This window comes from Mya arenaria, chromosome 10, assembly GCF_026914265.1.
Source record: "Mya arenaria isolate MELC-2E11 chromosome 10, ASM2691426v1".
Taxonomy (NCBI): domain Eukaryota; kingdom Metazoa; phylum Mollusca; class Bivalvia; order Myida; family Myidae; genus Mya; species Mya arenaria.
Genome location: NC_069131.1, coordinates 46,040,941 through 46,068,907, shown reverse-complemented (window position 1 = coordinate 46,068,907; position 27,967 = coordinate 46,040,941). Strand labels below are relative to the sequence as shown.

At 34.4% G+C, this 27,967-nt stretch overlaps 2 protein-coding genes across 9 annotated transcripts in view; one reads left to right on the top strand and one right to left on the bottom strand.

Moving 5' to 3' along the window:
• Positions 1-4,928: 4,928 nt before the first annotated feature.
• LOC128205980 (very-long-chain (3R)-3-hydroxyacyl-CoA dehydratase 2-like) lies at positions 4,929-25,845 on the bottom strand. Its single transcript, XM_052908101.1, has 7 exons — positions 25,720-25,845; positions 18,033-18,150; positions 16,264-16,371; positions 12,456-12,577; positions 11,627-11,666; positions 10,769-10,907; positions 4,929-6,005 (listed from the first exon to the last, which is right to left on the bottom strand). The coding sequence occupies exons 1-7, from the start codon at positions 25,812-25,814 to the stop codon at positions 5,926-5,928; spliced, it is 702 nt and encodes a 233-aa protein (XP_052764061.1). The 5' UTR covers positions 25,815-25,845; the 3' UTR covers positions 4,929-5,925.
• A 78-nt stretch (positions 25,846-25,923) lies between these two features.
• The window catches only part of LOC128205969 (glutamate-rich protein 3-like), an 82,101-nt gene continuing 80,057 nt past the window's right edge, over positions 25,924-27,967 (top strand). For all 8 annotated transcript variants that reach the window (XR_008256355.1, XM_052908065.1, XM_052908066.1 and 5 more), the window contains exon 1: positions 25,924-26,134. Coding sequence is in view for 7 of the 8 variants with exons in the window: in XM_052908065.1 (XP_052764025.1) it covers positions 26,115-26,134 (20 nt within the window). In the remaining variant the exon portion in view is untranslated. The remainder of the gene's footprint in view (positions 26,135-27,967) is intronic.

Genomic DNA, 27,967 nt, shown 5'->3' with positions numbered 1-27,967 from the left:
ATTTTATTGCTATAAATGACAAACTTCGATACACATGTCATTCCCAGTGTCATAACCTTGCCGATGGATTATTTCTATCCTGCTGTGAAAACGCCGCGGGGTGGGCCATAAAACCATTATCGTACAGTTGAATACACAATTTTGGGGCATCGATTTTCTACAAATATTATATAAATGTTCAAAAAGGACCAAAAGATATTTAAAAATTCATTATTTCGAAAAGTGCATTTGAAAGAGAAAAAATTCTGCATCGTAATCCGCTAGAAGCTAAGCGATCGGATGTCTATAATAACTTTAAACAGCACAACAATTTTTAGCTCCTTCTTATTTCAATGTAACTTTAAATGACCAACAAAACCCTTAAAAAGGACCAAAATGTAAAAATCATACAATTAATACAAAACCAACATCTTCAAGGGCAAGAATTATCCTAACATTTATGTAGGAAGTAAGTTGATCTGTTGAAAGACTAAGTCGTGAGAACTGTTTAACCATATTGGCAAAACAAAGGACCACAATGGAAATAAGAGTTTTCTATTTTTTGTTTCGTCCTTGGTTCGGTGTGCCTGTCACGGCTATTGAAAATATCATGTATGTATAATGTTATTTATTAGACATGTTGTTTATTTTAAATGTCCACGTATGTGCATTCCTTACTGAAATAAATCTATCTATCACTCTCTTCAGAACTATTTAAAGAACGATTTGACTATTAACATAATCTGAATCACTGCGCGCATATCCATGACAACCACGAATTATCGCATATCTATAGGCATTTATTTTCACTACGCACAAAAAGAGTACCAGCAAAATTACATTTTTTCTCTTTTTTGTTTAACTGAGGTGGGAGAAAAATCATCTACCATAGCCGCTCGCGTAAGATAGATTCATCCCGACCCTCGCTCAGTGTTTTGCGGAAACTCGGTAAACCTCGTTTCCGCAAAACACTCTACACTCGGGTTCGGATGAACCTATCTTACACTCTCGACCATGAAAGATACTTATAAACTCGCCCACGGGCAAAGATAAAACAAGTACCCGCATAAAACTCCTTTTTTATTGTCATCACACAATAACCTCCCTTGGTGGAGACCGTCATCTGTAACATCATGTGGCAATATTTAAAATCCTAATTAATTATTTCTCGCTTCAAATGGCACCATAAAAAAAGTTATCACGCCCCATTTAAGAAATAATGCTACCCTCTCCTCAGAACTATTAAAAGCCTGTGACTATTTACATTATCTGAATCACTGCACGCATATCTATGACAACCACGAATGTTCACACATCTAGATACGCTATTTTTTTGTGGTTTAATTGAGGTGGGAGAAAAAGCATCAACCATAGCCGCTCGTGTAAGATAGGTTCGCGCACGAGGTTTACCGACACTACGCTCTGGTTGGGATGAACCTATCTTACACTCTCGGCCATGGAAGATACATATAATCTAAAGAGGAAAGCATTGTATTTCGTCTGAGAGTAGGATTTGTTATTGGTCCCAGATAATATAGGCCGATGCAAAAATATAAGTTGTTTTTATATATTTTAATACATTATCGTGTTAAACTCTTATGATCAAAACACAAAATGCATATGAATAAGTACAGATAAAAGCATATTGGCGATATTTTGGCGCTTTTTTCTAGGGAATTCGAGGCAACGAAGCTTTCATTTGAAAAAAAAATTATTGATATTTTATCTGTGGCATTTTGGCTTTAATCGAGTGCCACATTATTGGCGATTTTTACATCAATGAATAAGAAATGATCATCTGTTATATTAGAATTATTCACCCAATTGTTTACTTCACCTACATAAGTTTGGTGGAGTATTGGAAAAATATTGATTCTTGGAAAATGATCGATGAATTTCTTCTTCATAAATTGCGAGTTTACCAAATTTTTTTTTATTCTTGTTTAAAAATAATGATTTTTTAATCATATTAGAGTTGATGTGTTCGATTGACAAATAACCAGTTCTCGTTTTAAAATATAAAATGCGGTGTTCCCACAGGGTCCATATTTGGCTCTCTTTTGTTCCATATATACCGGAATGACATAGGTTCCCTTCTTCAACAATGGACTTGCATCTTGACAATTTGACTTTGTATGGAGCAGGTGGCAAAATTAGATATCTACAATCACAATTTGAAAAGAATAGATAAACTATATTCAAAAAATACAATACACACGTAGAAAAAAAATCTAAAAACAAAAGGTCCTATCCATGTATACTGATCAAAACCTAAATTAGAATTACCAAATATTTATATTTGCAATAAAACTTAATTTTAGTATGAGCAATTTGTAGTGTGTTTATATTTGACATAATGTTACTTTTTTCTATGCAGGACATTAACAGTTTTCCAAACAGCTTTGAAATAACAGGAAGTAGAGAAATGGCTCTGTAGCTGGACGGTTCAGTGAATTGTTAGTCCGTGTTTAAACTGTTGGGGCACTACCAACTGTGATAATTGATATGAATACAGTACAGATACTTGTTTAATGTATGTGCATGCTGGTAATCAATAATGTGATTGGCTTTTTTTCTTGTGAATAATGCAAAGGCATCCGGCTCATTGTTTGTGTCTAAAATGTGGATTAATATCATTTTGGGTACATGCTATGTGATAAACAACACATCTGAAGTATTTTAATGTCATTGATACAAGAAAGAAACAAGGTATGTAACTCACTTACCGGATTTCACGGTAGAGTCCAGTTTGTTTTATATTGCTTGATCAACATAGAAACAGTCAATTTTTAAATAGGTGACATAAAGAGGAAACAATGGCCTTTAAAATGGTATGCTATATGTTGGTATACTGTATTGTCTTTATACAAACAAGCCAAATTTAATGTCCCATTTCGTCTTTTTCTGTAGTCGGAAACTATACAGCAAATTCCAGTGTTCAATGTGTCCCCGTGTAAACAGCACTACACACACAAATATTGAAGTGATTTTATGCTTCTGTGTGTCTACATGCAATACAATTCCATTCCGGAGCCAAATGCCTGTGGAATAATGCCAGGAGGACATTTTCACTGTGCTCTCCTATTCACTCAGTCATTTGCACCAGTTCCCATCCCCTAGCTTGTTGGTTTAAAGGCCGGGGTGTATGACTATCCTAACGGACAGCCATTAAGCCTATTTGGCAGAGGATGTGTGGTTAATCGGGTTTATGCAGTCTGCTCTGGTCAGCAGTTTTAAATTGTAAACATTCACATGGCTTGTGGTGTTATATGATTCTGAACGAGTGGTACAGAAGAATTTGTGCTAACAGTAAAATGTCCATTGGGTTTTTATTTGAGAATAGTTAAATAAATTTTATATACCATGTTTTATTAATTTAAAGTTTGATTGTTGCATGAATCATTAATTATATTATTGGTAGTTGCATGCATCATATATAAAGCGTTATTATAGCTCAGTTCAGTAGCTCTAAGACATATATAATTTGTTATACATATACAATGTTACTTAACTTGTATGTTTTGCCAAGAGTTCAATATGGAATCTCGGAAGTGTGCACAACATATAAAGCTATGAGGCATATTTTTATTCCTTAGTAAACTTGTAGTCAACAGGCATTGCGTCAAGCTAGTGTTATAACTCCATAACTGCATATAGAAATAGAAGTTGATATTGAGTTGTTGCACCTAAGTGATGACAGTAGTAAAATTCAGTAAGTTGTTGGAATCTTGTTGAATTTCTTTGACAGTTATAAAAATAATAATTTGAAAGTAATATTTATAAATGTTTGACTTAAAAATTCACAAGATATGTTTAGCATGTACACTAAATAAACCATGTGACAGATTTTAGCAATTTATGTTTGTTTATTATTTGCATGATTGCAAAAAATGGCCTGTCTCCGGATTACATGGATTGATCACTTTATCTCGCAAGATTCCGTACATAATTATAGTACAAGACTTAGTCAAAAGGGTGGGTATTGTCTACCTAAAGTTAAAAGTCATGGTTCTAAGTCCTTTGCTTTCTCTGGAATTAAACTATGGAATGATTTACCTGTAGAGTTAACGGAGATCAACAGGTTACAAAGTTTTAAGGTTGCCATCAAAAGTCCTCTTATGAACAGTATTTAAAATTGTTTTTACCTATTTCGGCTCAGGATTTTAAATTGTTTGCTAATATCTTTTTACAATTTTAGTAATGTGTTTTAAATCCTAGCTGCAAACAGGAGTGTCACTAAATCAAGATTTGACTGTGATATACATTTTTATGACTCAATAGTACTTTTAAACATGATTATATTTAGGTCCGCCTCTCTATGTCATGCCGCCAATACAGGACCACAATGGAAATAAGGGCTTGCCCTTTTTTGTGTTATCCTTGGTGTTGGTGTGTATGTCATAGTTTTCTCGTATGTGATATAGTATTTAATAATGCTCATTATTTTATCCTATGTTATGTTGTGAACTATGTATATGCTTCCTATGCCGAAATAAATCTTATCTATCTATGTTTGAAAAAAATGTACTGGCGGTCTATACTAGCAGACAGCTCTGTGAAATCAAGAGAAGTGGACATTTTTTCTGACTGTCTGCCTTTTATACTATTACCCCAGCCATTAAAACATTATTAACATTTCATTACTTAAACCTTCTTTTATTTTTACAAGCAGTGTTGATTTCATTATGATATTTATCCAATTAACTGATGGCTGCATATGAGGGGTGTCTCAGAACAATGTTGACAATCACTATTGCAAGACAAATCAAGTAGCTATGGAATTTGGTGATTTTATGCATACATGATATCTGCAATCTTTGGCAAATTTTTTAAAAAATCTCAAAACTTACAAAGAAATGTATGTTTAAAATACATGATAACATCACTTCATGAAGCTCAGCGCTAAAATCATGACGTCAATGTCACAAATGTTAGGCATTTTGAAACTGTTCACGGAGGTATTTTTATTCATTTAAAATATTACCACTTTACCACTTCCATATTTCTCATTTGATATATTAAAGTGCATTATCCATTTATTGTCTGTGAAAAAAATTGAAATCAATCCAACAAAAATTGAAGAAGCTATATCCAATTCTCAAAATCAACCGAAATTCATGTTTTTTACCCCAAAAAACAGGTAAGACTCAGCATCTTTAGGGTACAATGTGAAGAAGGGTATTAGATGAACAAGTTCCCAAAGTTTCAAGTGATAGCTTTGATAGTTTCAATGTAAGTGACCTAAACCCAAAATTTAACCAACGCCTCTGACGATGACAATCAAGAGACAATAGCTCGTCACTTTTTTCAAAAATCAGAAGAACTAATAAAACTGATGCGTTCTTGTACTCAATAATTCAATACCCGCATCAATGCAATGCCATGCGGCACTGATTTTAATGTAGAATACTAACTTCTCAAGACCAGATAATGAAAAATTGTGTAATAACTTCTGAAATAAATAAGGTCTGTCAAATTATTTGCTGAAATTTTGAATATAATATTATACCGTCAGAAATAATAGAAAACCAAACCCAAACTATTTTGATTCAAAAAATGATTTTAATGTTAGGGCCTGCTAATAATGATTTGTTCATAAATGATCAAATATTCCTTTTTTTTAACTCTTTTACCCTTCTGACACATTTATTTACAAAAAATGATTTAGTATTCCTTAAAAGCATTTTGACATCACCAATTTAAGAAATTGCATTTGTCTATTGTAATTTGTGACACACCTTATACACGTAGTTCACATTACAATAAGTGTTTTGAATTGTCTTGTTATTTGACACAAAAAAAAAATGCCAAGCATTAAGCATATTTTCCTGTGAGACATTTTCACAAAATTGTACATAGTTTCCACTTCATTTTATGATAGTTGTTCAAGATCAAGATGTCACAGGTTGGTGTATAGAGTGAGCACGCATGACAAATAGTGACAAATCAGTCCGCTTTTGACTTTCCAGCTCCACCAATCACCTTCTGTCTCTGTGCCAACATGTGCATATAAAGCTGGGGAAATACTGAAAATAAGATAAATAACAAATTATTAATGAAGACCTTATAGTTTAAAATAGAAGTATAACCGTAACAAATAACTAAATATCAAAGGTTTTTAAGAAGGTAAAATAGATGTAAGGATAAAAATGAATATTCGATTAAACGTTTGGTATTTAAATGTCAAATTCGGTATTCGAATATTCGATTTGTTTTGTTGAATAAACAAAGTAATTAACCTTTTGCCTTCAGCTATGTTGTTGTGTATAACAATCGTTGGTCTTGTTTATACAACAATTGCCCCCTCATACCAGAGCGACTTAAATCAGATGACAATACACAACAAACATGTCTCATGTCAATTAGGGACATATTGTTGGGTACTCAAAACAGTCTTTTGGCATTTAAACCAGTGACAGCAAACAAGCTTCAATTATTTTCGGTAAATCTAAAAGACCATGACAATTAAGGATATAAGAAATCGGTCTTCAGAACAAAGTTTTTTCTTGACTGCCAATTAAACAGTGCATAACTGCTCAAATCGCCGTGCTGATATGAATGAGATGTCATAGTTATGTGCTATAAACTGTTTTCCATGTTATGATATTACGTTCATGCTTTGAAATGCAACTGTATAGTTTAGTGTTCAGGATATTTTTCCTGTATTGTTGTACAATAAATGAGTCAAAATCCATGTTTGTTTGGTTGTATTATTTTACTAGTTCCTGAGTTTGTTTGTTTTTTCCATAGTTTTATTTAAAGGTTTATCCTAGAACAAGGCTTTAAACCTGAAATTTACAATCTTTGGTGATCTAATTTTGCATTGCTTACAAATATTTATGCATAGAGGAATTGAAATTATTTGATTTTGTGCTTTGTTTGTTCAAAATGTTTTTTGTTATTATTATTTGAGAAAACAAGAGGCACATCAGTGCCTGTGCTCCACTGGCCAAAAGGTTCAAGCAAAGACCACCTAACGAACATTTTCGTCAAGTTTCATAGAAATACAATCATCAATTTTTGAAGAGAAGTTATTAAAAAAAATTTTTTACTTTAATAGCTCTGGCTGCCATGTTGTGCAGTGGACCGAAATGATTTGGGCAATTTGAGTAAAGGAGCACCAAACAAACATTTCTGTCAAGTTTTATCGAAAAAAGGTCATCGGTTTCGACGACAAGTCGTATAAAGTTTTTTTTTATTTTTTAGCTCTGGCAGCCATGGTGTGCAGTGGACTGGAACCATTTAACAAATTTTTGTTAATGACCACCCAAGGAACATTTCTGTCATGTTTCATCAAAATCTGATCATCGGTTAACATTTAATCTGAATAGATTATGAAGCAAATATCTAATTTGAACAAGAACTGACGAGATAGAATCGACTTGGTGTTTCACTTACACTTTTCGGCCATTTAAGTTACTAAAAATAGCTGTTTCATAAACTTTCAGAATGTCACTTAAACGAAAATTAATGTTCAGTCTATATATAGTTTCCTATGTATAAATGTAAGGTTTTTAAATTGATCTTTTTGTGAGAACTTTATGCTTATATGTTTACTCATAAATTATTATTGTTTAAAAATTATTTAAAGATGCTATAGGTGAAAAATTAAGACATTATTTTTTTTTCTATTAAAGGGAGGTAATTCAGTAGTAAAATGTAATCAAAGCTATTAAAGCATGGCATTTCTTTTCTAACCATGTTGATATTAATACAGTCTATTCAAGCAAGATGCCTTTTGTTTTTACATAGTACCCATAGGTTCTGAAAAACAAGGAGCACTATTCCCAACAGAAGGATGTCACTCCCTATCACCGCATGAGCATCATAATAAAGAAATGTTTACTCAAACTGCAAGCTGCTCAATTGAAATAGGTATTTACCTCAAGCATACAGTTTTATAATGTGGCAAAATAGTCGGACTACTAGATTGTCATTCGGACTAGTAAAATATGCCATTATGCTAGTCCAACTGGCTAGTAGGTTAAAATGTTTTTCGTGAAGACTGCGGACGAGAAGTCCTTAAAGGTTTTTCTATTTTTAACTCTCGCAGCCATGTTGTGCAGCGGACCGGAACCATTTGGGCAATTTTGGTTAAAGGGCATCCCGATGAACATTTATGTAAAGTTTCATCAAAATCTGATAATCGGTTTCTGAGAAGATGTAGTTTAACGTTTTTTTCTATTCTTAGCTCTGGTGCCCATGTTGTGCAGCAGACCAGAACTGTTTGGGCTATTTTGGTTAAGGACTACCCAAGTAACATTTCTGTCAAGTTTCATTGCAATACGATCATCGGTTTCTGAGGAGAAGTCGTTTAAAGGTTTTTCTATTTTTACCTCTGGGGGCCATCTTGTGCAGTGGACCGAAACCATTGAAGCAAATTTGATAAAGGACCATCCAAGGAACATTTCTGTTAAGTTTCATCAAAATCTGATCATCGGTTTCTGAGAAGATGTTCTTTAAAGGTTTTTCTATTTTTTTGCCCTGGCAGCCATGTTGTGCAGCGGACCGGAACCATTTGAGCAATTTTGGTTAAGGACCACCCAAGGAACAATTCTGTCAAGTTTCATCAAAATCTGCCTATCCGTTTCAGAGGAGATGTCGTTTAAAGATTTTGCTATTTTTAGCTGTGGCGGCCATATTGTGCAATGGACCAGAACCATTTGAGCAATTTTAATAAAGGACCACCCAAGGAACATTACTGTCAAGTTTCATCAAAATCTGCCGAACCGTTTCAGAGGAGATGTCGTTTAAAGATTTTGCTATTTTTAGCTCTGGCGGCCATATTGTGCAATGGACCGGAACCATTTGAGCAATTTTGGTAAAGGACCACCAAAGGAACATTCCTGTGAAGTTTTGTCAAAATCCGCTTATCAGTTTCAGAGGAGATGTCGTTTAAAGTAAAAGTTTACGCACGCACGCACTCACGACGGACAATCTGTGACGACATAAGCTCCATGGCCTTTGGCCAGTGGAGCTAAAAATCAGAGTTCATCGCATGTACCAGTGTTAACAGGCCAAGAAATTACTAAAGTGAATAATAATAATTTAACTTCTTAAGATACATTTTCTTAATCAAATATTCAATCGAAAGCATTACCGAATATCACTTTTTGTTTGCATCCCTAAACTCAAATGTATGTGAAATATTCCAATCAAATGTGGAATTCAGCTGCAGAGTGATGGACTCTTATGAACATCCATCTGAGATACGTATGAGTTTTTTTGCAATTATTTAAAATAAAAGAATATTGTATAAAGTTTAGCATTTCAATTTTAACTAGTGACCTCAGTTTTGATCTACCTAGTTTCAAACTAATTATAACAAGAGCTGTCACAGAGACAGCGCGCTTGACTATTCCGCCGCTTTTTGGTGTATGGATTGAAAAGTTTTGGCGAAACATGCATGGATCACTGTTAGATTAGATTTCAATGCAATACATGATGTGCTGAGATATTTAAATAAATTGAATTGGAAAATATTTGAGGTGGAACGCAAACTTTAACGTAAATTCTAAGTCGAAAAAGGGGCATAATTTTGTCAAATGCTTGATAGAGTTATCTCCTCCTGTGTACAGGTTGGGGGCATGATGGTGAACAAGCGTGCAAAGTTTCAAAGCCATATGTAAATGGACTTTGAAAATATTTGAGGTGGTACGCAAACTTTAACGTAAATTCTAAGTAGAAAAAGGGGCTTAATTTTGTCAAAAAGATTGATAGAGTTACCTCCTCCTGTGTACAGGTTGGGGGCATGATGGTGAACAAGCGTGCAAAGTTTTAAAGCCAGATGTCAATGGACTTTGAAAATATTTGAGGTGGTACGCAAACTTTAACGTAAATTCTAAGAAGAAAAAAGGGGCTTAATTTTGTCAAAATGCTTGATAGAGTTACCTCCTCCTGTGTACAGGTTGGGGGCATGATGGTAAACAAGTGTGCAAAGTTTCAAAGCCATATGTCAATGGACTTTGAAAATATTTGAGGTGGTACGCAAACTTTAACATAAGTGGTTACGCCGACGCCGATGCCGACGCTTGGGTGACTAGGATAGCTCTACTTATTCTTCGAATAGTCGAGCTAAAAATCATCAAGGCAAACATTCTGATCAAGTTTCATGAATATTGGACCAGAAATATTGCAAAAATTATCGCCTCTAGTGTTCACAAGGTTTTTCTATAATTTTACTACCTAGTTTATGACCTCATGTGACCAAGTTTCGAACTGATCAAAGCGGCAAATATTCTGATATAGTTTCATGTAGATTAGAGCAGATTTTTTGCCAGTATTTGTTCCCAAGATTTCTATGAATTTTCACAGATTTGACCTAGTGGCCTAATTTCTGATCTCATGTGACCCAGTTTCAAACTAGACAATGATTTAATCAAGGAATACATTCTGACTTAGTTTTATAAATATTTGACCTGATTTGGCCTCTATTATTTTCCCATGTTTTTTCAACGTTTTGTCTTAGTGATCTAGATATTAGCCCAATGTGACCTTAATCTACAAGAAGTGAAGATTTCAGCAAGGGTAATATTCTGTCCAAGTTTGGACATTATCTGATGATTCCCTAACAAGATATGGCTCTAAGAATGACGGACGGACTGATAGCTCCAAATTAAATTGAAAAAGTTAAATGGATAATAAAAAGTCAAGAATATGCACTTATGGAGATAAGCCCCACAAACATTTTTGACAGACTGACAGCCAAGAACAACATGTCTCTCTTCAGTTGAAGAATTATATCTAGCTAACAATGCCGACATCAACTATCGTTCCTTAAAGACCATACCTGGTATATACATGAGCATGAAAAACTTGAGATAATAGTCATATCTGAAGGCAAAGTTGAGCTTGTTGGGCATTGGAAGGCTGTATAACCCAGTCTCCTGCACATATGGGAGGCTTGCCCACACTGACAACAGCTCACCCTGTAACACACAAGAAAACCTAGTTATACAGGTTTATAGAGCTGGTTTGTGAAAATAGCTTTTAGCTGATTTATAACACTCTACTGTCTTCAGTTCATTTCTTGTGAAGTAACCTTTTTAAGAGGCTGAGAGTATTAGTCTGCCTTGTTTTCTGTTACGGATGGAGTCAAGTAGCATTCTCAATCTTTAATATAGAGAATGCATGCTCAACCACAACAGGGCACTTGGCATTTAGTTATAACTTACCTTAAGAAAGGTTTTTGACACCATATGTTTGTATAGAAGTTTAGGCAAACCTTGTTACGTCATATATTTTTGGTCAAATGATGTCGCGCTTATCGAATCAGAGAGTAATATTGAAATAAACAATGACATCATAGCCCCTTTCATATTGCACAATATAATTATCTCTTATGTTAATATTTTGCCATAAACACTGTCACCAAGTTTCATCATGATTGGGATATCAATGACTATCATTTTCAATGTAAAGGTTACTGAGGCATAAAACTGAGGATTAATACATTATGCCCACAAAAACGGTCACCAAAGTTTCATCATAAGTTGATTTACCACTACATAACTTATTATCTGCACAATGTTTAGCTGTTGCTGCCAAAGCCACCACCAACGCAAAAGTAATACCTTTATAAATGTAATAAAAAAACTGAATATAATAAGAAAGTTATACTTGTAACAGATGACAATCAAGTACTCACCGTTACACCAATGGGATATAATACTATGAAAAATGTGTATCTGTAAAGAGAAAAGAAAGAAAAGTAAATGCTTGTAAACAAGATATCATAAGGACAGTCCATTTTTCTCAGTATTCCAAGATGCATAATTAAACAAATATTTGAGCCGGTAACTACATTGTTACTTTGAACAAATGGGAACCAATTTCTCAAATACTCCTAAATGCCTTTCCTTGAAGAGAAATTGAAAAAACAAAACACAAAAAGTTATGTTTACCCCCTAATGGCAGCCAATTAGTCATTGATCATTCAATGTCTGTGGGGTAATTAAAGGATATGAACAACATCCCTTCCAAGTTTGAAGTAGGTATAGTTATTGACCAATTCTAAATTTTGATATAGGAGTTGAGTTCAAGTCTCTAGTTCTAGCTCCGGACCAAAATAAGTACCGGGTATAAAAATTAACATAGGGCAAGTACTCAAAAATACTGCACCAAGAGTTATGATTCATGTGCACTGCACTTCTCCTAAATGATGTCTTTCTGTATTGTATATGAAGTTTAAAGTATATACCTCAGACTTTTAAATTATGCTCGGGACAAAAAATAAGTATGAAATTTAACCGAAAGTTATGGTTCCTGTACACTACATAAGAGATATTGTATTGGAAGTCAATACCTCAAAGACTTTTGGCAAAATAATAATCCCTGATAATGTTGCTATTAGTGAAGATGACTGTTAAATGTAGCAGGTGAGCACAAGCCAGGATCAAACCTGGGCTTGTGAAAGATTCTAGGTTATGTAATAATTATGTATAGAATTATTGAATGTTTCTAAAGTGAGTGTGTACCTGCACCACTGTATGACAAATGGCACCTCTCCAATGAGGGAGAACATGTAGAAGGAGTAGCGAATCATCTCCGTCAACGTCCACGCAAATACAAACATTGTCACCCCTAACACGTCTTGGCTCTGAAAATATGTTGCTATATTTTTGTATACATTGAACATATTGAAGGAGGCTAAAGTAACTACATGAACTAGATTATCAATAAATAGAAGATAATTGTTTGTTTCAAAAACCTTGTAAAACATGGAATCATCCAAAACATTCTTTTTCTGATTTTATAAGGCCATACGGAACTTATACATGTGCATTAAATGAAATCATCATTTCCTTGATAATCTTAAGTCCCAATAATTAACTGTGATTTTAATATTGGGTCATAAAAGCGTAAGGAATAAACTAAAACCATGATGATACATCATTACAACTTTACCACCACCTAATAATTTACAAAACTTCCATGTATTTGTATGTAAAACATGAATACAAGTTAAACTATTACCATACTCGGTTATTACAGAGGAAAGCCATTATGCCTTTTATCAGTTCAAAATTTAAATATTTAATGTACAACAGTTATTGGCAGCTATGAAAACAGTGAAAATTGTTGATTAAATTATCTTTTCTTACTTTTATCATTAAATCTCAACATTTTATGTACATACCCGTATTTATTGAAATTGTAGAATAAAAACACTTGACTCTTAATTTTAGTTATATTTTCATTGAAAAGCTAAATCAATATGCCCTTGGCAATAAATATTACTGTACAGTGATGATTACACCATATCTGGAATCAGACATTGTGCATCCTGTCTAAATATGCAATATTACAACCATTATGGAGGAATACAAATTTACAGAACCCTTAAAAATTTCTCATGTTTCATACATTATTCATACAGTGGATCACATCTACATTATTTGCAAATCTTATTTGTGGCATGTTGAGGTTGATTATAAATACCTTTTTTATGCTCATACATTACTCAAACTAGAAGTGAATGCACCAACCATGTGATCCTCTAAAATAATAGTACCGGTATAGTCATTGATGAACATAAAGATATTCATTTAGCCTCATGATATTTGTTGAATTGTTTTTTTCAAATTTCTGATCCAATATATACTTTTTATCAGAAAACCTAATTAGGAAGTTCTCTATAAGATGACAAATGACCTCAACAAGTAAGCTGTAATATTTAAAAGTGAATTAATTGATTTCTTATCATAATTATTACATTGCCTACACTATTTCTTTTTTAAGCTCAATTAGTAGGAAGTTGTCTTATGATTTAATGACTATATCCAACTAATAGGAAGTTGCCCTTTGATTTAATGCCTATATCCAGCTAATAGGAAGTTGCCCTTTGATTTAATGCATATATACAGCTAATAGGAAGTTGCCCTTTGATTTAATACCTATATCCAGCTAGTAGTAAGTTGGCCTTTGATTAAATACTTATATCCAGCTAGTAGGAATTTTTGTCTTATGATTTAATGCCTATATCCAACTTGGAAAGCGATATGGAGTAGCCTTTATATATAAGGATATTTTATGGAAACAAGGTTTATTAAGTTTCGATAATACATCCAAAATATCAAAAAGAAGGGTTAGGATACAACAATGCGTGTAGTAATTAACAGCTTAAAATTGATCATGGAAGGACATTACCTAGTTCCAGTCCCTATCAGAAACAATTAAGGAATGTCACAGAAAGCGATTAATTTGACAGAATTTGAATCTTGAAAATACATTTTGAGCAGTTATATCCATTTTCTACTGATGAGACTAAATGGGGGACATGTTTATTTGTTTGGTATGTCCCATCTGTTACCAACCTGAACTGCATTAAGAAGGAGAATTTTTGTCAAATTTACCAGTTATTAGGAATTACAAATTTAATACAGTAAAACTGCATTCGCTCGAGGTCGCCAGGGACCGAGCCCAAACCTCAAGGGAACCGATGTTTCGAATGACCCGATTTTCAATTCTCCAGTCTGTTATGAAATATCTTTCAGTGTATTTTAAGTTTGAATTCGTCTGTTTACTAAGACATTGATTATGTGTTGCATTGTGGAATTCGCTCATATGTTCAAAGGCTGTCGTATACTGTATGTATACTAAATATAAAATGTAAAAGAAATATCAATAAATGAATAAATAGAATTTTCACAAAATTGCCATATTAGAGCAAAGTGACAAGAAGGAACTCTTTTCAGAGACTCCGATGTTGGATTGATATGGTAGTGTTTATTCATATTTTTATTACTCATTTACATTTCTCACAATTAACTTATTGTCATTAACTTCTCATAATTATCTTCTAAAATGCCCATATCAACTAATATCGGCCATGCGTTAACAGTGTTAAACGGTTTTTCACACCTTATCAAATTGCCTTTCAATTGTCATTGCAATTCTTACAACTTGCGAAAAATTTAATACCTAGCAATGGTTGGTTTATTTTGGAACACGCGTTCGGGAAAAAGTGTGAAATTATGACCTCTAAGGAGCCATAAAGTTTTGTGCACGATTTGTGTACTTGGGACCGAGTATATTGCTCGACTCCTCGACATAATTAGGTTTCGATGCAGCGTAGGTATAATTTATATGAAAATAGAAGGAAAAAAGTTCGGGACCGAGCTCCTACATCGAGGGAACGCCGGTTCTCGAATGACCGCTTGTTGTTCGAACGACGTCAGTTTTACTGTATGTCTATCTTTTAGCATAATATGCAAAGCATCAATAGCAAAAAGGACCACTTTTTCCAACTACATGTTTAACATAAAGCGGACTGTAAGTCAAACACTGATATAATATATGAACTTCTCATTTGTATTTATGAACCTTATAAAAACAAGAGCTGTCACAGAGACAGCGCCCTCAACTATTCTGCCGCCTTTTAGTGGTTTGCCAAAATTTGGTGAAACATGCATGGATCATTGTTAATTTAGAAAACATACAAAACCTAAACCAGAACTTCAGATAAATTGAATAATAAACGGCCATAATTTGCATTATATGCAAAAGAGAGTTATCTTACTTGATTTTCAAAAAGGTTGAATGATTGAATGATTAATTCTTGCATACCCGATAGGCATTTCCTGGTGGATTAAGCCTTGCTGGAAAATCCCACCTAGCACCCCCCATGCCAGATGAGTCACATGCAACAAAGCACCACTTGTTATTTCTTTTATTGTATTGTTTATGAAAAGTACATTATGTCATTTCAATAAAGTGCAATTAAATATAATTTTTTTTTTTTTAAATAATGAAACCGGTACCGGATATATTATTGATTTAATACTAACCGGTACAAAATGAGATGATTATGGTAACATACTCAGTACAATGCATCCATGTCCTACCCTATTTTTGCATACCGGACGTGTGTTTCCGGTCAGGTGACCTGGCAGTGCTGGAAAAACCCATCTTACATACCCCATGTAAGATGAGTCACGCGCAACAACGCGCCACTTCTTATTTCATTTATTGTATGGTTTATGAACAATATATTATGCCATTTCAATAAAGCGCAATCAAATATAGATGTTTGCAAGACTTTTAATTAAAATTGAACATAAATAATCGTTAAAAAACGCTATTTTTAGTTTTTTTCAAAATAACTGCGCTCTATGACGTCGGTAAACAACGTCGCACACACTTTTTGGTGTAATTGAACAAAAGTTCGTTTTCAACGTCATTTTTTCCACAAATTGATAAATCGTTACCGGCCTACGCACGTGCCCTCGGGTCGGATATTTCCATCCGTACCGGAAACACATGATAGATACTTATATTCCTTACCTCTGGTACGCTGTATACAATGCCCCATGTAAGAAAGACTCGAGAGAAAACTTGGAATGCTGTCAACATCACATTGGAACGCACAATGCCAACAGCACAATGAACAATCTGAAACACATGTACAGACACTCTTATATCAGAATTCTACTGATTTCTAGGAGTTCTACTAGATCATCTGAGTTCTAATAATAAGTTGACTTTAACCAAAAAATGCAGCTAATTCATCAGTAAACATTGTATCAGTCACCATTTTGTTGAAAAAGTAAACCTGTTGATATACCAGTAATTCGCAACCTTACTATATGACATATTCTTCTTCATATTGAACTCACTATTTTTATAAACAATTTCATGATAATATCAATTTTGTGCTTTTGCGTCCTGATTTTAAAGGTCAATTTTGGGCCTAGACATAGAGTAGATTAAACTGGTACACTCAACGCGTTAGACCCACGTTCCATTTCTCCCCGCGGATTTTCTCTTTCGGGACAACACAATGAATTAATCAACATTTTTCGTTCTGCGGAGTTTGGATTTTCGGCCCTCGGCTCGGAGGCTGATCAGTTGACTGAAGAATAACAATCTAGGCGTTCCTAGGAGGGGTTTACTGAGCAAAACTCTGTTAAATTTGATAAAAATCTCCGTCAAAATTAATATTGTCTGAATAAAAATGTCAATTCAGATTATGATGGCTACAGTAACTAGCTGTTTTTGTTTTTCATCCGCCCTTTTAATTCATTTTTTCAGATCCACTTCCGAGAAAATATTTGATAAACTTAAAAACATAACATTTTGCATGAAAGAATGCAGTCTTATTTGAAAATGCATTTCAGAACATGATTTTTGCTGTTGTTGTCAATGTCAGATTATATCATAACTGAATAGTAGCATTTTATTTTGATATACATGTAGTATAAACATTAAATAATAAATTACACCTGAAAAAGGCTATGTTACTATTCAAAGATTTTAAGAAAGATTGAAAGTGACTGGGGTCAAACAAGTTGACAGCACATTGTTGAAGGCCCTCTTGCCTCTTTCTTGCAGGAAATTCCCATAAACGTCACTAGCTAATTTTAACCACTAATAATAAATACCATATAACTATATGCCACATTGTATTGATCACGCACATGACATCAGAGGTCATGGTTCAGAATCCAGACATCATGAAAGTTCAGTAAAAGTTTTAGTTATTTGGACCGACAGCCTCCGATATTTTGACAGTCCAAAAGAAAATTTGCCGGTCCTGTTTTACGATGCAATACAAACAGAGGCAATATAACAATGATTCAATGTTAATTAGCAAGTCAAGACAATACGTAATTGGTGTTTATACACACATATACAAATATGATGCTGGTAAGAAACTAATTAATGCGACTAACATCAGGATAAAAACGAATAATTTCTGTACAAGAAAGCATTATTTATTGCTTATCTCATCAGACATGGAGTTCCACTGCGGGGTCATAAAATCAATTATATTGGGACAGTTTTTGACACTACTGTTCATATTAACTCAGTGGTAAATAAGGAACTTAGAGGATTTCAGCGAAGGAAACAGTTTTACCCTCAGAGGAAACCCGCGAACATCGGTCGAGAAGAAGGAGAGGGAGGAAAGTCACAGGGTCTTACTTGTTGAGAGTACACTTTATGTTTAAATGTTTTTGGCGGTTCTAAATGACATAAAAAAGTCATGATTTAGCTGATAATGGTATTATTGATTCATGCAAAGATTGGGAAGATATGTTGTATGACTATCAAACCTCGAGTACTGCTGCCGTCTGGAAAATGTTGAGGAGAGGGGCGACTTTCTCATACACGCCTTTGAAGTCTCTCTCCATGGCAACATGTGACACAAGGGCTAACATGATGGCACTCCATCTGGTTAACAGTTAGGAGATAAAATATAAAGCCGTGTGAAAAATGCACACATACAGGAGAAGTCATATTACACAAAGTTGTACCATATTTGGAGAACTCATCTCATATAATCATTTTTTTTTTATTCTATTGTTTAGTAAAATAGGCATGTAATGGCGTTTTAGCTGACTGAGTGTGTTTTGACAGATTTCTGCTTCTGTTTGGACTAACTGGTAAGATTGTTGTGCTTGTTAGATGAAGTTTTGAATCTTCATTGCACTGAAAGCGGCATATGCATATGATTCGCATTTATACCAAGTTTATTCATGGTTGAACCGGTGTTGAAATTTTTCGTAGAATGTAAAGACTCCTGTCTTTCCATATTTAGCTTATTTTTTTGTTTTAAATATTGTCTATTGGCTCTGCATCATACATACTGGTGTCTCCCCGCCCTCTACCCCGTCCTCTACAACCTACCAATTTTTATAATATTAAATATCTTAAATATGCCCACCATAATTTTACATTAAATCCAACTTCAGTCAATTTTCCATCTGTGACAAAGTACATTATAGGAAGGTAGACATGAAAGATTGTATTAAATGCCATGACTAGGAAAAACATAACAAAATAAGATTCTTTTCGTGGGAGAGACTCCTCTTTAAAGGATAACCAACAATAAAAACCATCGCCCTTCAAATATACATAATCTACTGTAGATGTACTTTCAAAATGGCCTGGTATGAACACATATGACCGATTTCTAATTGCCTATTTGTCCAGAGTACCTGTTATTCAGTAACAATCCAGATTCTATTGAAATAGCTAATAGCTAAAATATTCCTACAATAATGGTTGTTGACTTTTTTACGACTTCTGGCAACATGATCTTGCTGCTAATTGGCTTGTATTGGGAACCCCCCAGCGAGCTGTACGCCAAGCGGATTTCTTTGTTTTAAGAACAGAAACTTATTTTGATTATATTTGGAATGATACTAAATCAAATTTAAGTTGTGCCTAATGCATTTATAAGATTACGTTCAGATCTACATGTATCTTCAACAAACAAAATAGTGTTTGTGTATGTTTTTACAGGGACAAAATTGTTGAATTTAGAGTTCAATTTTTTTTTTGACCTTTAAAAAATCCCACTGATTTTCTTGCTTGATTTCTTTTTGAAAATGTATATACCTGTAAAGGTTATGGATTGAGCTTATCAAAAGTGCGAATTATTATAATAATTATTATTATAAAAGAGTAATATTAAAAGACAAAAAACAAAAGTACAATTAAGTTTTCTCAGAATCAGCTATTTTTTGCATCAGTGCCTTCAATTCAGACATATATAAGATAACTAACAATAGAACAGATCTCAATTGTTTGGTAAACTGGCAAACAAATCATTTCTCTGAAAGCAGTAGTTATGCTTTTAGCAAAAAACATCAATTTTCGAACGTATTAAAATATGAAAACTGCGATCTGCTCTTCTGTCACCAGTCTTATATCATTGGTTTTCAGACATATACTTAAAAACTGGCTCATCCCAGACACAATATAATAATTTCTGCAAAATAATCAATATGTGAGAGTGCAGTTTTCAGATTGATTGAATAAAAATATATCAAAAGGAAGATATTATCCCAAAAATATAATAATGTACAATTAAAGAACAAACAATTAGATTAAGACATATTTATTTTCACAGGATAGCCCTTAAAGGCTATGCATTAATTTGCTCAAATCACATTTGTACATGGCCAGAAAACTCACAGATTTTTTTTTTCATTATTAGGATACATTACTGGTAAGGGACCCCTTTTTACCCAGGCATTTCTTGAATAACCAATCAATAATACCCTGCTGGAAGAAATATGGGGAGACCTTTTGCAATTTGAATATTGAAGAAATATTGCTTATTTTTAGGGTGAAAATGTAGTTTTCCTGTTTTAAAGCTTCATTTGAACACAAACTTTTAAAGCTGCACTCTCAGAGATTGAAAGTTTTGACAACTTTATTTTTTGTCTTGGAACGAAACATTTTTTGCGAAAATCAATGGAAAACCAGTTATAAGACTGCTGACAAAAAATTATATCCCAGATTTTTATATTTAGGTTCAAAAATTGATGTTTTATGCATTTTTCTTCATGCCAAGAAATACTAGCCAACTTTTCCACTTTTCATTTCTACACAATATTCAACTTTAGCTACACATTAACCCTAATTGACCGAGAATCTAAGGTCAATTTCTCATTTTATCATGTCTTGGGAATTGCTGCGGTTTGGGTCAAGATTTGGAAGAATGTATTAAATTTTGCAAAGAAAAACATGAAGAAATATTAAGTGTTATACAAAATTATTGACAATTTAAACTTAATATGTCTTTATTAAACTTATACATGATATATAATATGTTGTTGTTTTTTTAATGAGTACCATTAAACTGTTTTAAACATGTGGCAGCTGTTAATTAAAACGGTATGCTTATTACAACCGTTGTATTTGGAATGCAAATGTTACCTGTACTGATTTATATGAATCTGGTCGTTTCATATTTCAAATTGTATTATATAATAGTGGTATGGTTTACTAAGCGTATAGATATTGATTTTACGATTGAAGCTTGATTGATTTCGCATTTCCTAAAAGAAACGAACACTCTTTTAATTATTCATTTTAAAAGCTTTGTTGTTCACTGTATTTTTATATAAAATGCGTAAGTACAGTCGAACCCCATTGGCTTAAACTCAAAGGGCTGGCGAAATGCATCGAGCCAAGCTTACCTCCAGTTCAATGGCACATTTTCGGGCAAACGGGGAATTCGAGCCAAACGAGTAAAAGCCAATAGGGTTCTACTGTATACGTATACAACATGGAAAATACAATCTTAAATTAAAAATATATCATATTGGTGAACTCTAAATGTCAAATCTACTTCAATTGGGTTTACATTCTAGTGCATTGTGAATTCATTTTCATATAACAGATGCATCTTGCATTGTCTTCATACCTTGATCGGTGTAAGAAACATATTTTGGAGGACATAAATTCATTATCCCCCCAACCCCGCCAACTCTAAAAATAATAAAATGACTCCCTACGATCGTGTCTGTAAAAAGTACATAACCCCGAACAGAACCGACTATGTTCTGTTGTTCACAACCATCACCGATATTGTGATGAAGTTGTTTCCCCTAAGACCACTCACGCTGCTGTTGATACTGTTGTTGTTGCCACTTCTACAGCTTCAGCTATGACTCAAACTACTAACAACTTGTACTGCTGTTAATCTCGCGATAATCAACTATAATTAGTTGTGGATGAAGGGACTACGTTTTTGTATCAATGCGAAGGCCCTTCATTTATTCAATTATAATGATGAAGGCACGTAGTAAAAAAAACATCTTTCCGCAGATTTTCGACATCCACCGAAAAAACACTCTCCGGTATCATTTTAATTCGTGCACATGAGCCAAAATATTAGTTGAAACATATATATTTTAAACGATTGTGAAAAAACAACATAAATTGAATTGCTCTTGTTGGCACAATTTTACGCGAGGAGGGATCTTGTTTTGTGACAGGAACCGGAGAATGCAGTGATAAGCCAAATGTCCGGCCCCATTACCCAAACTGACATGCGCCCACGCCGGGAATCGAACATGGTTCATCTTGGTGAGAAGCGAGCGTGCTTACCAATGCGCTTACCGGGCAACAAACCTGGTAGTCAATAAAGTGTGACCCGTGGGACATTTTTTTTTCTAAAGAATAATGACTGGGTCGGTAGGGTGTGTAAGCATATTTATACTCGCACTCGGGCCTTGCCCATTCGGCGAGTGCTCCGTTAAGATTGTTATTTCTTTTATGTTTTTGGAGCATAGTGCACAGACAGAATGTAACCCTGGTTAGAGCAACCCTGGTTCTTTAACGCAGGGCTCTCACTAGGCTGAAAATTTTGGGAAAAGTGACTTCTCCCTTCAGTCAGTTTAGGGAGAAGTGGGGAGACTTTAGGGAGAAGTGATACTTTTCCTAACACCTGATACAAAAACTATGCCATACCACACACCTGGTTTTAATCACATTCAAATTGATTGCTATAACAATATAAAATGTTCATAAAATAATGTATCATTTTTGGCTCAGCAAAAGTGTATTTATCAATGTGACATAGTTTATCACCAAATAGCATCTAAAATGAAACAAAAACCAAGACAGCTAAGGATTTGAAACAATCAAAATGACTAATAAATTAACTGTCAATATAGTAGGGGGACGAATCATATTTTGGTACGTTCAGGATAGGGTATGAATGTCACATTCAGCTATGCTGTTATCTACTTGTCTCTGGCTAAATAATTTTAAATATGCTGACATTTAAGAACCAAATGACATTTAAATCACAGTCCTAAGTGATGAAAACTTTACCAATACATAATGGGAGGTTGAGAAATTAACTCGGAAAATTGTTCTGACAAAATGGTGATCTCGCCGATTTTTTTGACATCGTAAACAGGAGAAAATTACTGTAAGTATTAAAACCCTACATAAAGCATAAACAAGAGCACCACGAAATGGAGCATTATACGCCCGAAGAAGATTCGGCTTGAGGTCTTTAATAAATATTTAGGTTATGCTAGTATACTGCTTACTAGGTGTGAAGTGTTTACAACAAAGGCTTAAACTTACAATATTGAAACTTTAATGATACTTATGCTTTATTGGTTACAAAGTTGTGGCTAGGACACGTTTTCTAAAAATTCCTTTATTAGTAGTAACACAAAGTTGTGGCCTGGACACGGAATTGCTAACGGAATTGCTAACGCCCCCAGTGAAATTAGCCTTTGAGGTACGGACCTGGAAAGCATGCTTGACAAATCCTTTTAATGTAGAGATGATTTGTATAAAGTTATTTGAAAATTGCTTTAGTAGTAACCCAGTTATGGCCTGGACATGGAATTGCTAACGTCCCCCCCCCATGGTGATTCTAGTGTTTGAGGTATGGACCTGGAAATTGCGCGCGACACATCCTTTTAATGTAATGATGCTTTGTATAAAGTTATTTGAAAATGACTTTATTAGTGACCAAGTTGTGGCCTGGACACGGATTTGCTAACGCACCCCCATGGTGATTCTAGTCTTTGAGGTATGGATCTGGAAATTGCGCGCGACACATCCTTTTAATGTAGTGATGATTTGTATAAAGTTATTTGAAAATCGCTTTATTAGTTACCAAGTTATGGCCCGGACACGAAATTGCTAACGCCCCCCAGTGAAATTAGCCTTTGAGGTACGGACCTGGAAAGCATGCTTGACAAATCCTTTTAATGTAGAGATGATTTGTATAAAGTTATTTGAAAATTGCTTTGGTAGTAACCCATTTATGGCCTGGACATGGAATTGCTAACGTCCCCCCCCCCCCCCCATGGTGATTCTAGTGTTTGAGGTATGGACCTGGAAATTGCGCGCGACACATCCTTTTAATGTAATGATGCTTTGTATAAAGTTATTTGAAAATGACTTTATTAGTGACCAAGTTGTGGCCCGGACACGGATTTGCTAACGCACCCCCATGGTGATTCTAGTGTTTGAGGTATGGACCTGGAAATTGCGCGCGACACATCCTTTTAATGTAGTGATGATTTGTATAAAGTTATTTGAAAATCGCTTTACTAGTTACCAAGTTATGACCCGGACACAGAATTGCTAACGGACGGACAGACGATGGAGGCCATAACATAATACGACCCTTCGGGCGTATAAAAATGTGTTTACAAATCAATTTTTTTATCGTAAACATTTCACTAAAACCAATCAAATATTTGGTGATACGTCACGTTATTGATTTTCTTAGCACCACCTTGCAGATGGCCCGACATGGCTATGACCGTCTGCTTCAAAAGCAAAAATGTTTTAAATGTCTTGCATTGTTTGTTCAATACATATATCAATTACTTTTTAACTTCATTAATGCTTGACACGATTGTTCATAATTATGTCGCCTTTTCTATCTCATTTTAACGAACGTATATCATTTGATCAGGGTCTTCTCAATGTACATTCTGATTGGTTAACTTTCAATAGCTCCGCCTACCGGCGATGTTTTGGTAATTGGATGACACGGTCCAATTATCGGATTAGGAGATTACCAAATTTTATGATTGGCTAATTGCGATGTTTTGACTAATGGGACAGTGGCCAAATACTCGCTGATTGACAGATTTACAATGTGCTAAAATTTTCGGCGAAGTCAGTGTCGCTTTGATGATACAAATGGGTGAAGTCTGGGAATTTTAGGCGACCACTTCGCCCAAGTCGCCCCCTCGCGAGAGCCCTGTAACGTGCATCAGTGTATAGCACTGTCACACATGGCCCCCATTTAACGTCCCTCACGGAAGGAATTAGTATTTTTAAGTGATGCAATGGGGGATCAAACCTGCGACCCCTGGATTGACAGTCAAGTGTGTTACCTCAAGACCACGGATCCGCCACCATGGCTGGGTCGTATTTATATTTGGGTTTAAATGCATCCTTACGCAAGCCAATTCCTAATAGCCTCTTATACAACATTACAGTAATCAAGTTATTAAATTAATCGGCACAATTGGAGCTAACAGTGCTAATTTAATACATTTAGATGTTGCGGAGTTTAGAAATACAGCAAGACATATTTGTACTTGATGTTTTCAATCTTTAAACATAACTCAAATGTTAAGTTTAGAGAGTTAAACTCCGTTGTCAAGGATATTTTTAAACTACATCAAAGATTTAATACTTAGTTAATTATAGTTCAGAAAATCATGTCTATATTCAGTAATAAACCATTATTGAAATGTTTGTGTTATGTTTGACAAGTATTGAAATATAAAAATTGTGATAAAGCATAAAACCTGAGAATCATGTACTGTATTATTCCAAAAACTGACCAGAGTCACTGCTCCTATGCAATTCATGCTGGGCGTAATGGCCATTAATTTTCAATGATTTAGCTATTAGCAGACAACTGATAAAAGTTACCTGAAGAATCTCAAAATTATTGACTGAAAAATCCTGCATATGCCAGGTATATGCAGGCATAGCCCCTGAAAACAAGGGTTTCTTCTTAATCGAAAATTGGATAGGAGTTCTTGGCATGAAACAGTTAGAAACGGTTTAAGCCATAAAACATTAATTTTCAAACAGAAATATGAAAATATACGATCTGATTTTTTGTCAGCAATCTTATATCATTGGTTTGCAGTTATTTACGCAAAAATTGCTCTTTCCAAGACAAAAAATAAAAAAGTTGTAAAAATGGTATATCTGTGACTGTGAGAATGCAGCTTTAATTGTTCAATTGTTAAACACATATTAACAGGGTGGGGGATTAGTTGGTTCGGGCGAAAGGTGATCCATAACCAATTGGTTGTTGGCAAAAATTCATGATTCAGGTTGGTTTACATTTTTTTACTTCTTTTTTTTTTTTACATTGGCAAACGTAAACTTGGTTAGCTCCCTTGAAATAATGAAACACTCATTTATCGGTTTTTACTCGATCAAAGACGTAATTCATAAAAAAAAGTTTGTTTACTCTGTAAATGAAACAAATATCCATACCCCATGACTTGCGCTACATTGTAGGCTATCAAATAAGCAAGTACACTCGGATCTTGTCCCTTTTGGGTGGATTTGTTTACACTGGGGGCGGCCATGCTTGCTCTCACAAGTAACACGACTGGTTTAATTTATCATTATCTGACCTGCGCTTTCCGATGTCAAGTCAAGCATTACCAGTCCGCGCACCTGCAGTGACGACTTGTTTGGTCACGTGACTTACCTGGACGACGAACTGGTCGTGTCAACAAATTTTGTTCCGAACAGTGGCTAATTTTCTAGGAAATATACTCCGTTTGAACAATATAGCAATGGAATAACATACCCTAAGGCGTGAAAATCGTGTTGTCCCCTGTAAAATTTATTTATCGTGAAGAACGATCACAGAAGCAAGAAAAATGAGTCACATTCACGATGGGTATGTTCAATGTTTCTGTTAATTGGCATTGTTTGTCCATATATTCTTGAACAATTGTTACCGTTATAAACAAATGTAATGAGTAAAGTGTATCTGTTCAAAATAAATATTTCATACATCATCATAGTTGTCAATAAGACCCAGTACCAAGAAGGGGATCTGGTAACTTCGTAACGTTTCCCTTTTGTAAGGGCTGTTCTTGGTCAATTTGTAACAGTCATGTTAGTCAATAAGTAAACGTTAAGAAATAAATTTGTCATATTGTAACCACTAAAGGAGGTGATAATTGTGCCAATCATGTTTGCAACATTTTGGCAAACAGAAACGATATGACCAATTGATGGTAATAACACATGTAACTAATACAACAGTCTTGAATTTACCAAGTTTGAGCAGTTACGAAAGGGAAAGGTTTCGAAATGACCACAGTTCATGTAAAGTTACGGTCTTAAAATACACACTGTATATTGAAGTGTGTGCGGTTAAGAACCAGCTTCCTTGTTAGCTCAGTTGGTTAGATAGCTGTGCTTGTGTTTCTACGATTGTGGGTTCGAGCTCCACATCCAGCGAACTTTTCCTCATAGATTTGCTTTACTGCTGTCATCAGGAAAAGGCAAGAGTGCCTTCATCAGCTTTATTAATTATGTGGGAAGGAGTGTAGTGTGTGTTGGTTAGGAACCATTACGCCCTGGCTAAGATAGCTCAGTTGCTAAGAGTGCAGTGCGAGTGTTCCCGCACTCCCAGGTTTACTTTAATATAGTGTACCAACCATACAGGTCCAGCATGAGTATTCAGAATATAACAAACAAAATTGTTTATTGCACTTTATGATAATTATGTTGCAAGAAGAGAATGACATATGTATATAAATAGATATTTATTGTTTTCTTAGTTTAATTATGCTCAGGTTCTATACTCAAAAAAAGTTTAATCAGTTTTTTCGATCCTTTCCTATATATAATGTAGTTATTTTTTATTCTTACATAAATTGCATTTTCATTCATTCAAAAGATACCCAAGACCTACTTATTAGATACATTTGTAAAATTTACCCCAAAATGCTTATTATGTTACTTGGTTTTCTTGAGCATGTGAACATTAAATTTCAAAGAATATCAACGTAAATAAACAATAAATTTCATTTAAACGAAGTGAAATTTGGAACTGTCCAAATCAGACAAATTATGAAATGCAATTGACATCAGTGGACTGGGTCTACTAAAGTGATGGAAACAGACGCATTACAAATTTAAGTAATGAGCACATTCTTGCACTGGTTGAAATGCCATGTTTGAAATGCCAATGTTTTCACTCAATGCAATATTCACCAAAATTAAAGCTTTCAACATTCAAGGATGGTAATCTGGTTAGCAATCACCGATACGTCCTGTGTTTAATTGCCATATGTGATTTTGGTTTCTGGTCCCCACGCCTGACAAGTGGGTTTTCTCTGGGACTCCTGTCCCACATAACATAAACTAAACAGTTGCACATCATGATAAGGAATGTGTCTAAGCATTTATAAATGAAAATAACTGTCTTTACAGCAAGTAAAAGAAATAAAGTTTAAACTTTTAAAGAAATCTCTGATAAGGCTTCTATATACCCCTCATGTTCCCCAAACAATTTATATCAAAGAACTTGCCATAATGAAAGGTTATGCATTATGAAATATTGATTTATATTTATTTCCCTGAAGGTACATTTAGGTATATTAATATCGGACCATCCATCCGTAATTTTTCATTCAACCTCGTCACGGAAGGTGTGATTTTGAAATAACCTGGCACATCCCTACCCCAAAGGACAACATCACACTAAATGGAATGTTGC